This window comes from Vitis vinifera, chromosome 8, assembly GCF_030704535.1.
Source record: "Vitis vinifera cultivar Pinot Noir 40024 chromosome 8, ASM3070453v1".
Classification (NCBI taxonomy): domain Eukaryota; kingdom Viridiplantae; phylum Streptophyta; class Magnoliopsida; order Vitales; family Vitaceae; genus Vitis; species Vitis vinifera.
Window position 1 is genome coordinate 22,878,923 of NC_081812.1, and position 13,097 is coordinate 22,892,019.

At 36.5% G+C, this 13,097-nt stretch overlaps 3 protein-coding genes across 3 annotated transcripts; 2 read left to right on the plus strand and 1 right to left on the minus strand.

Annotated features, from left to right (window-relative positions):
* Positions 1–778: 778 nt before the first annotated feature.
* LOC100243474 (pentatricopeptide repeat-containing protein At4g21065) lies at positions 779–3,599 on the minus strand. Its single transcript, XM_002283699.5, has 2 exons — positions 2,535–3,599; positions 779–2,148 (listed from the first exon to the last, which is right to left on the minus strand). Exons 1-2 carry the CDS (start codon positions 3,399–3,401, stop codon positions 1,321–1,323), a joined length of 1,695 nt encoding a protein of 564 aa, XP_002283735.3. The 5' UTR covers positions 3,402–3,599; the 3' UTR covers positions 779–1,320.
* Positions 3,600–6,480: 2,881 nt separating this feature from the next.
* Positions 6,481–9,243, plus strand: LOC100855221 (polygalacturonase). Its single transcript, XM_003632610.3, has 9 exons — positions 6,481–6,852; positions 7,191–7,319; positions 7,436–7,603; positions 7,719–7,739; positions 7,848–8,055; positions 8,151–8,232; positions 8,360–8,468; positions 8,602–8,718; positions 8,796–9,243. The coding sequence occupies exons 1-9, from the start codon at positions 6,571–6,573 to the stop codon at positions 9,012–9,014; spliced, it is 1,335 nt and encodes a 444-aa protein (XP_003632658.2). The 5' UTR covers positions 6,481–6,570; the 3' UTR covers positions 9,015–9,243.
* A 1,996-nt stretch (positions 9,244–11,239) lies between these two features.
* Positions 11,240–12,983, plus strand: LOC100260544 (cytokinin riboside 5'-monophosphate phosphoribohydrolase LOG1). The gene is made up of 8 exons (XM_002277816.4): positions 11,240–11,389; positions 11,504–11,639; positions 11,748–11,845; positions 11,965–11,995; positions 12,082–12,181; positions 12,290–12,360; positions 12,457–12,600; positions 12,730–12,983. Exons 2-8 carry the CDS (start codon positions 11,508–11,510, stop codon positions 12,820–12,822), a joined length of 669 nt encoding a protein of 222 aa, XP_002277852.1. The 5' UTR covers positions 11,240–11,389; positions 11,504–11,507; the 3' UTR covers positions 12,823–12,983.
* The last annotated feature ends 114 nt before the right edge of the window (positions 12,984–13,097 follow it).

The following is a 13,097-nucleotide window of genomic DNA, read 5'->3' on the forward strand; positions in this document are numbered from 1 at the left end:
CATGACCTATGCGTGTTAAGCTTCTTTCTTAGCCCATGATATCTGTTGTATTATTGGCTTATATGTGCTACAATGTTTATTCTTTACTTTTGGGACATGCATAACTCAAGTTATGTACCGTAGTTCGTGTGTCAAGGGTCAGCAAGACTCACTATCATACGTTGCTCATGTCCAAAGCTCCATGTCATGCCTTGGAACATAGTCACTACCTAGAGGTGTCAAATGGGTTGTTTTTTTATTTTTAAAGTTTGTAATGCAATGATTTGTTGAAAGTTTAAAATACAAAAAGATCATATTTAATAATAATAAATTTGTAATTAATTTATTAATTTATCACTTAAACCAATCGTTATGAAATTTTTGGGAAGAACACAACATTTGACATGAAAAAAGCAAGAAGCAAATGAGTTTTAGGTGGGTTGACATAACGGCCCTTGCCCTAGGCCCATGCCGTGCCTGTCCAGCCCACTATAGCAATTGGGGCACGCTGACTTAACCTAGTCTATCGGCGTGGTGGACAAAGGGGCCACACAGGGGCACTGAATCCATTTGACATGTCTACCCGACTACCCCTCTCCCTCTTTAAAGAACTTTTAAAACCTTTTCATTGCAAGAAATCAAACCTTTTTCACTATCTTTTCTATGGTATGTCAAGCTATATATTGGTGGAGTTGCAAGCCAAAACACAATCGCTTTTACGCCTTAAAGTCTTTTCTGTCACTTCTAAGGACCATGATATTTTGGCATCAAACCCCTCTATGCCTTCTTGCTACTAATCTTCTTTCAAATTTGCGGTGTAAATTTCACATCACTTTAAAATATCAATCAATGGCATGGCAATCTTTGAGTACCCTTTTATGAAGCTTAAAAGGCAACAATACCAACTGGCTAGCTCGGGAGCAGTCTAGTCACCTTGGTGGGTACTTAGTCTAATCAATTTAAAGTTTACACAGTTGGAAAAAATTGCGAAATCAATAGTCAATATTGAGTAGACATCCGAATTGGCCGCCAAGGCTGGCATCAGAATTCCACGCTTACAGTTCGGAGAAGATCGATCTGTCCTTCTCAAATGTCTATGCCTCTCATTATCCTCACTAGGGGCGGTGGCACTTGGTACCTTCAACGCACGTGTGCCTTGTCTCGCCTAATTTCCCGCTTTTCCTCCACTCAAAAGTCTTCCTTTTAGATGTGGATGCTGTGACATATACCACTGCCATTTGAGAAACTTGTCTTGACTATTGAGCTTAAATGATTGGTGTCGGTGCGGTTTTGTGTGTTTGAGTTTCTATGACACGCAGGGGTGATTCACAAGAACAATATTCACCAGAAATCCCGACATGAACATGAGCCATTTACAAACTTATGGAATCTAACCCGGTCCCTGACAATAATCTCACGCCTGTACTCTGCGCTGATAATCTTTGTCACTTCATGGCAGTCCCCACAAACTCTTAGATTCTTTACAATCCTTATTGCCATTGGTGTTTTAGTCTTCAATAGCCCATAAGCAATGGCCAACCTCTCACTGTGCTCACAAAGAGCATTCTCTTTCTCTTCATCAACCACGTTGTGCAGCACATCAGAAATCCCTGGTTGGTGCCCAACAGCATGGACCCGCTTAGAAATATCCCTTAAGATTTCTCTGACCTCCATTGCCTCGGGGTGAGACCAGTCACCCATCACGAACTCATGCACCAAACCATCCACTTCAATGGAGCTGCACCCAGGCACTGCTTTGATTCCCATGCCCTTCATCTTCTTTCTCACCTGGCTCATCTTCTCCCATTGGGACATTGATGCATACAAATTTGAGAGGAGGATGTAGTTCTCTGCATTATGTGGTTCTAACTCAAGAAGCCGCTGAGCAACAACTTCGCTTTTATCCAAATTCTTACTCTTCTTGCACCCCACCAGTAAAGTTCGCCAAATTACGGGATTTGGTGAGATGGGCATGGTTTCTACAAGAGTGCAGGCATCTTCAACAAGGCTGGCTCGACAGAGTAGATCAACCATACAACCATAAAGCTCCATTGATGGTACAATTCCAAATTCCAGCATGCTTGACCAATATCTCCGACCCTCAGAAACTAACCCACTATGGGCACATGCAGATAGAACGCCAATGAAAGTTACATGGTTTGGCTTCACCTGAAAAGTATTCATCAAGAACTATTAATTATAACTCAACACAAATCATACATCTGGTACAAATAAATTAACTATGAAGTTCACTACCTTAGCTTAGGATAAGAAAGAACAGTGAAAGTTAATCACAAATACCAACTACATTGCACTACTCTTCACAAAAGGATTTTGATCCATGTGGTACAACTCGTTTTTCTTTCAGTTAAAATGCCCAAATGCTATCATTTTTCCCAAAGTAATTTATAAGAATTATCATCATAATTGTAGTGAGGAAAAATTCTTTTCCATAAAATTTTCTGTCTAATGCCAGCTTGATTCATGCATAAGCTTCATCAAAGCAGAGGATGAGGACTTGGCATTAGGCTGTATCTACTTTCCTATATTTTTACCTTGGCTTCTTCCATCCGAAAGAATTCCTCCAAAGCATCTTCTGCAAGCCCATTAATTGCCAACCCAACAATCATTGAGCTCCAAGCTTTAGTATCTTTCACTGGCATTGCATCAAAAACCTCCTTAGCTCTTTCTATACACCCACATTTTGCATACATGTTAACCAGTGCAGTACTAAGCTCAAGATCTGTTTCAATGAGCTGCTTATTGATATACGCGTGCACCCATTTACCAGTATCCAGAGCCCCGGAAGCAGCGCAAGCAGAAATCACACTGACCATAGTAACCTCATCAGGCACGACGCCCGCCTTTTGCATATCTCTAAACAAACCCAATGCTTCATTAACCAACCCAATTCTCGCGTACCCACTAATCATGGTGCTCCAAGCAACCAAGTTTCTGTCAGTAATTTCATCAAAGACCTTACTTGCAAGCACAATGTCTTCGCATTTCGCATAGAAATTCACCAATGCAGTTTCAACAAAGGGACTAGAACCAAACCCGGATTTCAGAACATTGGCGTGGACCTGTTGGCCTTCCTCCAAGGCAGATACGATCGAACACGCCTTGAGAACAAAGGCCATCGTGAAGGTGTTTGGATTGGGGTACCCTCTTCTGACCATTTTTCTGAAAAGAATAACGGGCTCCTTAGATGGGGTTTGAGATTGTGAACAACCCCTTATCATGGAATTCCAAGAAAATATGTTTGGCCTTTGGATTTGAGAGAAGAGCTTCCGAGCGTAGTCGATGTCGCCGTAGGGGGAAAGAGCGCAGAAGCCAATGATCTTGCAGAGACCAAAGGAAATGGAGGAGATGGGCATCGCGTGAGTGAGCAAGCGCGCGTGGATTTGGCGGAGGACCCTCATGCTGCGACATTTTCGAATCAGCAGAGCAATTCTCTCTTCTTCCTCCAGCTCTTCTTCTTATTGTTACCGTTGAAATTTTTGTTTGAATTATACCACCAATAACCTATTGGTATCCACAATTTAACAAGTTTAATTCATTTTAAAAATTAATTTGGTTGAATCAACTTACTGCTACGAGCCTATTTATTTTTGTATTTAAGAATATTTTTGGGAAATTGTATTATTTTTTCTTTTCCTTTTTTTTTCTAATAATATAAATAATATTATGATTCATTTGGGAAAAAAATATATATATATATTTCTAATCCACAAATAATATTTATTTTCTATTTTTAATTATTATTAAAAATAATTTAAAAATATATTAAAAACCCCTACTAAAAAGTTGTTTTTTTGGGAACTATTTTCGAAAATGTTCCAATGTTTTTTGATGCAAGTGAGTGCCCATCATACTACTTCTTCTGGACTCACAAAGCCGGCCCAATAAGCAAGCCCATCGGACCAGCCCACAGAACGGGCCGAGGACAGCCCCACAGGTTCAGCCCAATTGAGCGGCCGGTCCAATTCAGCCACAGTAGCATTGTGTGAAATGTATGACAGCAACTCCCACATAAGATCAGATCACACCCCTTAGACATGTAGGAAAAAAAAATTATTTCCCATTCTTTCCTCTTCCTCTTTCTATGGTGGGCTGATTGATTTCGTTTGGGAGAAGTTTGGTGGAAAAGATTAACAAAAATACAAACAGACCATAACGCACCCTAACATGCGCCTAAAAAGCATCATATCCCATCTTCCTCACCGTTCACTTACAGTGAAGTGATAGGAGCTTTTGTCATCCGCACGAGCTCATACCATAGATTCAAAGGAGAGTTAGGTGGTGTTTTTTTTTTTACTTAATTCTAAATAAAACTTTAATGATTAATAGTATTAAATATTAGGTTGTTTGTTTTTGTAGAATTTTATTTCTATTAAGTATTAAAAAGTAAAAAAACCAATATGTTATTTTTTCTATTTAAAAAAAACTATATATTTTGACTTTTTCTATTTAGTAAAAAATTTATAATAAGTCATGAAAAAAAGTAAAAAAACAAACAACCTAAATTCTAAAACTAAATTGCTTTCAACAAAAAGCCAAAAAAACAAACACCACATTATATTCTTTTGACTCGTACATCACAGCCTCCCATCCAATGAATTTGTCATTTAGTAAAAAAGTTTGAGGCAGTTGGATTTTTTCTTGTTGTCATCGTTTCAAGCACGTGGCTGCAAAACCTGTATCATGTTACCTCTTTTTTGAGTGTTTCACGCCAAGATTAATTTAAAAATTGTAAAAAAAAAAAAAAAAGCTTGTTACAAATTAACTTGTAGTGTTGAAATTGGCAACTGTTAGCCTCATATGCTTGGCCGAATTTTTTCGCTTTATTTCAAGAAATAATCATCCATTGATTCAAGTTTCAACTCATCCTTTGTAAATCAACTACAATCGTACTCCATTTAATGGAATTTGGTACAAGTCTCTTTGTACCTTCCATTAAAAGCAACTTTTCAATCAATCTGAGGTGTCTTCTATTAAAAGGGACTTCGTAAGTGAAAAGAGACTTCACAACAAAAGAAAAAACTTCATTAAATTTCCTGCAAGTTTGATAGAAGACTGTACCAATAATATTTTTATTTTAATAAATATTTTATTTGTATTATTTTCCTATTTATTTTGCTAATTTTGTAGGACCAATTTACGAAATTTGTGCGTACACATATCATTGTGTCACGCAATAAAACCGGGATATAAGAGTCATGTCATAGGCATCTACCTCACATTTCTTAATTTGAACTAAATTATTGAACAATATAAGAACTTATGATTGATGATGATTGCCGGTCTTATAATTCAAACCCTGACCATAATATTCCTTGGGCTTTCTTATCCAAGCCTGGTTGCCAAAATATGTAATAGGTTATTATCTAATCAAGTGAATTTCTTTAAGGCCATACCACTATGAGTAATCAAGCTCCCAATTTTCAAATCACGTCTCTCTAACAATACCTGTGGAACGATCAAATTGTTGGCTGTATGTGACGTGTTGATTTATGATTTATCGCGGAGTAGTACGCTTGGCAACACCCTATTACTTGCCCAAAGTTCAAGTTTTGCTCAATTTGATTGCTTATTAATATTGAGAATGATGAGATAATGCCGTTGTGTGAAAAGCTCCAATATGTAAAGTTAAGTGAAGTGGCCTTAAGTCTTAAATTCATGATGGCATGGAGACTATCGCAACTTAGAAACTTAGCAAACACCTCTACTCCAAACCCCATCCCTACCCACTTTTCCCTTCAAAATAGATTACGGCAACTCAAATATTTTTTTTTGATGCATGAACCATGAAAAAAATCCATACACTTCCAAGAATGTGTGGCAGATTAATTCAGAGCGAGTCGAGTTGTGACTAGTGTCGAATTTGGCAACATGAAAGAAATGGGGAGGTCACTAGCTTGCCGTATTTGTTACAAGGAGACCAAAAATGGAAAAAAACCCTAACTTGTATAAGCAAATATGTTCATCTCTATGACATCATAAGCATGCGTTTGGATAATTTGATATGATTTGTATATATGGTGATGGATAGATACCAAATTTTATGTGACCTATTGGCCACCCATGATGTAGGATGATCATTTGAGAAAAACGTAGGAATAGCAATAATGAAGATGATGAGGGCAAAATTTTGTGCAGTTACGTATACAATTTGCAAAAATGCATGGCCACCCTTAATATTTATCTTGTTTGCATGAAAATCAATGAATGTTAATAAGTTCTTCTCATTGTAAGTTGTAAAATTTATGTACTTGAATTTATTCAAAATGTGTATATGCAGAATATGCCATGGAGTATAGATGGTTATCAATGAATTAATAGTGAATATAAGGTGATGCATGTATGCACGAAAGTTAGCCATGGTGTCCAGGAGGTCTTGCGTATCCAAAATGATTAATTCCCCATCCAAACCTCAGGAGCCATGGTGTCATGGACAGTGGACCCAGCACCACCTGATCGTTCTCTATAAATACACATCCTCCTCACTTCATATCTCCACCTCCATTCCAATCATAGCTTCCATATATACTTTTCCGAATATTATCTCTCTCCTTTAGTAAAGAAGAAGCAATGTCTCTACAAAGGCGCTTCGTTCCATGTCTCATTGTCTTTCTCCTTTCTTTCCCATGTTACTTCAGTTTGCAAGCGAGCCCACCTTATGATTATCTTGGTGAGGCATCTGGCTATGATTCTCAGGCGAATCATTTGCATTTCAGCACCATTCAAAGCCGTGAGACTGAGAACTGGCCATGGCGCAAATTTGGAAGTAAAACGGGGAAATCTTTGGCTTCAGTTAAAATGGTTAACGTGAATTATTATGGAGCTAAAGGTGATGGAAGTGATGCCACAGAGGTATACATTCATATATCTAGAGACTTAAATATGTACTGTTTTGATTGAATACTAATTTATTAACCTTATAAGAATGTCCTCATTTGCATCAACTTGCCATTATGATTTGATCTCAGCTTGCATTTTGACATTGGCAATAAGTCTTGAATTCATGTATTTTTTAAAAATATTAATAAATTAATTACAGCATGAAGTATTGTATCATTGATTTAAATGAAAATGACGGCTACATTTGCATTGTTGATCAAGAATTTCGAGGCCAAGAACTATTTTATTGAACCTTACATCCTACAAACAAATATATGAGAAGTCATAAGTACAAATGCTGGGTCTTTCAGGCATTCAAGAAAGCTTGGAAGGCAGCTTGTTCATCTCCAGGATCTGTCCTAGTGGTGCCCAAAAACAAGAACTATCTTCTTAAGCCAATTACATTTCAAGGTCCTTGTAAATCCAGTATTACAGTGCAGGTGAGATTCCATGACAGGAGTCATTTTCTTCAGAGATTCAAGCAGCTGTTTCTAATTCATGTATATTGTATAAAGTGACTAATGATATTTTTGAGAAAAAAAAAAAAAAAAACCAGATATATGGAACTGTCCAGGCATCTACTGATCGATCCGCCTACAGTAACGATATGACCCACTGGCTTATCTTTGAAAATGTCCAAAATTTAGCGGTTCAAGGTGGTGGCACCATCAATGGAAATGGGAAGACGTGGTGGGAAAACTCTTGCAAAGTGAACTATGATCTTGTAATTATGCCAGTCAAAACTTTTTTTTTTCCGGTTATCTTTTGTCTGATACCTCTTGCTGTAATGATCAGTGGCTGATTTTTATTTTATTTTATTCCCTTATTGATTTTTGCAGCCTTGCAAGGGTGCACCAACGGTATGTTGATATATATCACCTCATATGAGTGCAATCGTCTTCTATGATGTTGTACGGAAAAGGAAGATATATAATTTCTTGTTTGGAAATATGTTTTAATTTTGGCAGGCCTTAACCTTCTATAACTGCAAGAACTTGGCAGTGAAGAACCTCAAGATCCAAAATGCCCAGCAAATGCATGTTTCTTTTGAAAAATGCGTGGGTGTTCAAGCTTCGGGTCTCACCATAACTGCACCGGGGAACAGTCCCAACACTGATGGAATCCATGTGAGTTACACCAAAATTATCCAGATTTCAAGCTCGGTTATTGGAACAGGTATCCTCAAAATTTGCCTAAAAACAAAACTCCAAATATTTTTTTAAAAGATAACTATGCTGAATTAATGAAAAATTTTGTTTGATTTGTTGAAGGTGATGACTGTATTTCAATTGTGAGTGGATCCCAGAAGGTGCAAGTCAATGGTATCACCTGTGGACCAGGCCATGGAATCAGGTAATTAGTCCAAGAACCCCAACATTAATATTGCTAAATTAATCTTAATTTCCATGACTCGTTAATAAACACTAACATCTATGTATTTCTTTTGAATTTTGTCTTTGTTCCATGGCCAACTCCTCAGCATTGGAAGCTTAGGATCTGGAGATTCAGAGGCTCATGTTTCGGATGTTACAGTGAACGGCGCAACGCTTTCGGGAACCACAAATGGAGTTAGAATCAAGACATGGCAGGTAAGAAGAAACATGCATTCATGTGTTTGAAAGAATATTAGGTTAAACATTATATTTGCACTCATATGAACAGATTCATTATGTAATAACTTAAGCTTTTGGGTTGGTTATTAACGGAAGAATTTTGCTGCAGGGAGGGTCTGGAAGCGCAAGCAACATCAAATTTCAGAACATTGTAATGCATAACGTGGAGAACCCTATAATAATAGACCAAAAGTACTGTGACCAAAGCAAACCATGCAAGTCACAGGTATGAAAAACCCGATATCATAGACCCTCAAATTCATGGTTTCCTATATCCGAATCATCAACTTGGTTTTATCTCAGAGCTCGGCTGTTCAAGTGCAAAATGTGTTGTACCAGAACATAAAAGGAACAAGTTCTTCGAAGGAGGCTATATCGCTTGATTGCAGTGCGAAGTTTCCATGTCAAGGGATTCTGCTGCGAGACATTGATATAAAAGTTGGAGGAGGAAAGGCAGCCAAAGCTGTATGCAGCAATGCCAGAGTGACTGTAATGGGGGATGTGTCTCCAAATTGCGCCTGAGAAATGCATGGAAGCTAGGATTATTGGTTCTGAATCCTCTGATCACACACTTACATATATATATTTTTGTATATATGTATACAGTACTGAAAAATAATTATGAGTTTGTCATATTTGTTTATCAAAGAATAAGGTCGAATAATACTAGAATGTAGCCAACACAATAATACTAATCTGATCATCTCTTATTGTTTATCATCAATAAAATGACCATTATTTGTTGTTTTTACATCTTAGCATTTACTTTTTTTTTTTTTGAAATTTGATATATATATATATATTGATTTTTCTTCTCGATAAAACATGTAAATAGTATTTATTTATGAATAATGGATGTAGTTGGACTCAAAATAAAAAAAAAAGGGACAATTGTGTTTTGGACCTAGTTGGACCCAAAAATTAAGATTTGACCTATAAAAGTTGCATAATTGATGGGGAGGATATAAAATATGAAAAGACCAATATACCCTTCAAAACTATTTTTTACCATAATGTTTGAAAAACTTTTTGATCTTAATTTTTTTTAATAATTATTCTGAAAATTTATTATTTTTAGAAAACTAATTTTAAAAAAAAAAATATTATAAAAATATATCATTTAAAAAAAATAAATTTGACATATTTTTAATTATTTTTTATGTACAGAATTTTAAAAATATATATTTTCCAAGATGTTTGATTTTTAAATAATAATGATTCATTTTTATTTTTTTTGGAAAATAGTGTTTTTTTTTTTCAAATCACTAAATTATATTAAATTTTATTGAGGTTTGCAAAATGAATAAAATTTAAATTAATCTTTTTTTACTTTTTTTTTTTTCATAGTCAATAAATGTCATTTTTGGAAAGATAAAAAATTCATATCATTTTTTTCAATTTTCACACTTCTTTTTAAGTCTTGGGCTTAAATAGTGAACTTATATGAAATTAGGTTCAAAACACAATTGTCCCTAAAAAAGATGCTTGCAATAAGAAATGGGCCCAAATCCATAGTTTCATCAAAACTAGCCTACTTTTGGGCAGGCCCAGCCCAACAAAAGAGGCAAATTTGGGCTTTTTCTGGGCCTGTTTAGTTAGAGCAGCATTCCCTTAATTTTGCAACAAGATTATCAGAAAATTCTCTTGTAAAATTGGAACATGAAAATTTTCTCCGTTTTCAAGAAACCCTAAACAAAAACAAAAATTTGGCAGGCTATAAAGCAAAAGCAAGATCTGGGAACACGAAAGTGGCAAAAAGGGCTCTTCTTCGACTTTGAGATCTTGATTTGATCCATACACAGAGTTCTGTATGTTGTAACATCACTTCTAGAAGACTCTAGTATATCTCCTATTAAAGAGTTGACATCAACACATTACCTATGGAGTAAACACATCAAGAACTTTCTGGGCTACATAGTGGGTCGAGCCCACTACTCATAGGCGTGTCTCCAGAGTATGTTAGGGCCCCACTAAATGCATACTTGCATGGATGCCTTTATCTCTAATTATTTCAAATGGGTGTAAAAGGAAAAATTAATGAGAATCTATCTAGATATTTGTCTCTGTGAAACAATCCGGAGACAATACGGATTAGATTAAATGGGAAATAGAGGTATGTAATAGTAGATAGAGATCTATCTTGATTCTATATTTTAATGACATTCAGTAGTAATGTTCTCTTAAAACTTTCCAAAGTTGTCACTTGTACGTTTTCTGATTTTACCAGGATCATAATGATAAATGTAAGCAAATTAACCCTAAAGTCTTGAGCAAGTACATATATAGAGGACTGAAAATCAATTTGGAAACAATAGGAATAATATGGAGGGAGAAAACGGAGCTTTGGCATCACTCCATCAAAATGGTAGCTCACCCTCCACATTGATCTTCAGTGTACACACCCCATCAGACCGGTATACCTGAATAATCCTTATCTTTTGCAGCAAAATTGTTTCAATTATTGTTCTTTTTTTTTTTTTTTGGTTTGATTTGAACATCACTTCTCTAAGTGCATCAGATAATGGGGGGTTTGTGAGGATCACATCAGAGTGCTAACGATGGTGTGGGGGACCATAGGGAGAAGTTGATAGCTTAGGGTTCAAAAGGGACTTGGTGTTCTAGGTTTTAAGAATAGTGGAGGTGGTCCACTGCCTTTACATTGATGGGGGATGAGGCCCATTAAGTGTATGAAATAGAGAGAGGGCAATACAATGATAAAAGCAAAGTAATGCCCAGATGGAGCACAAAAGGAAAGACAGTATTAGGAATGGGTTACTCCTGAAATTCAGTGAAGGAAATCTTCACCAAAATATTTAGTAGAGAGAGAGATGCCAACCCAATGAGGACAAAGGGAGATAGAGCCATAGAGTCACTGTTTGGGCTCTTCTCCAACAAGGGTATACAAAAAAAAACCCTGTTCTTTTGCTTCCAATACTCTTTTTCTATGCATTTATTTTATATATTCTGTGGGCATCACAGTCCTTGTTTTTTTTTTTTCTTAATCTTCTCAGTGTAATGGAAGGAAAAGTAGAGAGGGCTTCAAGTGAAAAGAGATGGACTTTTAAGAGGATTTGTGTCTTCTGTGGAAGTAAGCCTGGATCTAAATCCATATTCAGTGATGCAACTGTGGCGCTTGGTAAACAACTGGTAATTAATCATCACCCAAAAAAAAAAAAAAAACCCTCATATGTACCAAAGAAATTCAAGCTTTTGCTATCTATTATTAGTACTATATATTCCTTGTGATTTCATCAGGTTGAAAGGAACATTGATCTGGTTTATGGTGGAGGAAGTAAAGGCCTAATGGGCTTGATCTCCAAAACTGTTTTGGACGGTGGTCGCCATGTTCTTGGGTATACTATATATTCTCTCTATATCAATGGTCTGCTATCTATATATATATATATATGACAGAGAGAGAGAGAGAGAGAGCCTTTGTTTTTCTTTTATTCACCTTGTTTTAAATGTGCAGAATAATTCCTAAAGCCCTCATGCCATATGAGGTAATGCCTTTCTTTCGAGTCCTTTTGTGCGACATTTTATACATATTCAATGGATGGGATTATAGTTGCAAAACCGACCTCCACAGATAACAGGAAAAACCATTGGAGACATAAAGATTGTTTCGAGCATGCATGAAAGGAAGTCAGAGATGGCGAAACGAGCCGATGCTTTCATTGCCCTTCCTGGTATCTTCCAAACCAAACAAATTAATAATCATTTTTGCCATATCTCCATCACTTGAAAGTATGCTAATTAATCTTTACACTTGTATACAAATTTGTACTTTTTCTTAGGTGGTTATGGAACCATGGAAGAACTATTGGAAATGGTAACTTGGAGTCAGCTAGGAATCCATGGAAAACCAGTAAGATGAATGTATAGATGTATCTTGTATTGATTTCCCATTACTCTTCTATGGAGTCCTCTAAATTTGGAACCTGGGGTTTCATATTTTTTACAGGTGGGGCTATTGAATGTGGACGGATACTTCAACAGTTTGATTGAGCTATTCGATAAAGGAGTGGAAGAAGGTTTCATAGTGGATTCTGAAAGGCATATTATAGTGTCAGCAGACACGGCAGAAGAACTAATGAAGAAGATGGAGGTAAATGAAATGATCATACTTTTCTTAAAACACTGAATCCCTGGACCTTTTCTCATTCAGGGACTAAACAAAAGTTTTCAAGGAAAAGTGGGGTTGATTTTAAGCTGTTTTTGGGCTGCAAATTTGCAGGAGTATGCACCAGTCCATGATGCAGTTACATCAAGACGAAGCTGGGAAGAGGAGCAGTCATCTGGAATTATTACATATGGGCGAGCTCAGTGACTTCAGAATATCTCATATTACCATGCAATTTTGATATATGAAGACTCATGATGCTGTTTTGTCCATTTTCAACTGCCTTTTAGAATAAGTTTTTTGTTCTCCAAAATAACCAAAAAGCAGAACATGGTTTCATTCTCAAAAATGTAAAATCTCATATGCAACATTGGGGGTGACCTTCATAAATTTGGTTTAGCCCTTTTGGGCTGGTGGGTGCGTGGGTGCGGGAGCAAATTGACTTGTCCACTTTGGTGTAGGGGCATTTTGCCATTTTCTTT

What these genes read in the sequence shown, in the direction of transcription:
- LOC100855221 (XM_003632610.3), top strand. Translation starts at nt 6,571, where the DNA reads ATGTCTCTACAAAGGCGCTTCGTTCCATGTCTCATTGTCTTTCTCCTT. An exon ending in ATGGAAGTGATGCCACAGAG is followed by an intron (nt 6,853 to 7,190) that starts GTATACATTCAT and finishes TGGGTCTTTCAG; the next exon opens with GCATTCAAGAAAGCTTGGAA. An exon ending in TTAGAATCAAGACATGGCAG is followed by an intron (nt 8,469 to 8,601) that starts GTAAGAAGAAAC and finishes ATTTTGCTGCAG; the next exon opens with GGAGGGTCTGGAAGCGCAAG.
- LOC100260544 (XM_002277816.4), top strand. Translation starts at nt 11,508, where the DNA reads ATGGAAGGAAAAGTAGAGAGGGCTTCAAGTGAAAAGAGATGGACTTTT. An exon ending in GGTGGTCGCCATGTTCTTGG is followed by an intron (nt 11,846 to 11,964) that starts GTATACTATATA and finishes TTAAATGTGCAG; the next exon opens with AATAATTCCTAAAGCCCTCA. An exon ending in AAGCCCTCATGCCATATGAG is followed by an intron (nt 11,996 to 12,081) that starts GTAATGCCTTTC and finishes CGACCTCCACAG; the next exon opens with ATAACAGGAAAAACCATTGG.
- LOC100243474 (XM_002283699.5), bottom strand. Translation starts at nt 3,401, where the DNA reads ATGAGGGTCCTCCGCCAAATCCACGCGCGCTTGCTCACTCACGCGATG. An exon ending in TTCGGATGGAAGAAGCCAAG is followed by an intron (nt 2,149 to 2,534) that starts GTAAAAATATAG and finishes AATACTTTTCAG; the next exon opens with GTGAAGCCAAACCATGTAAC.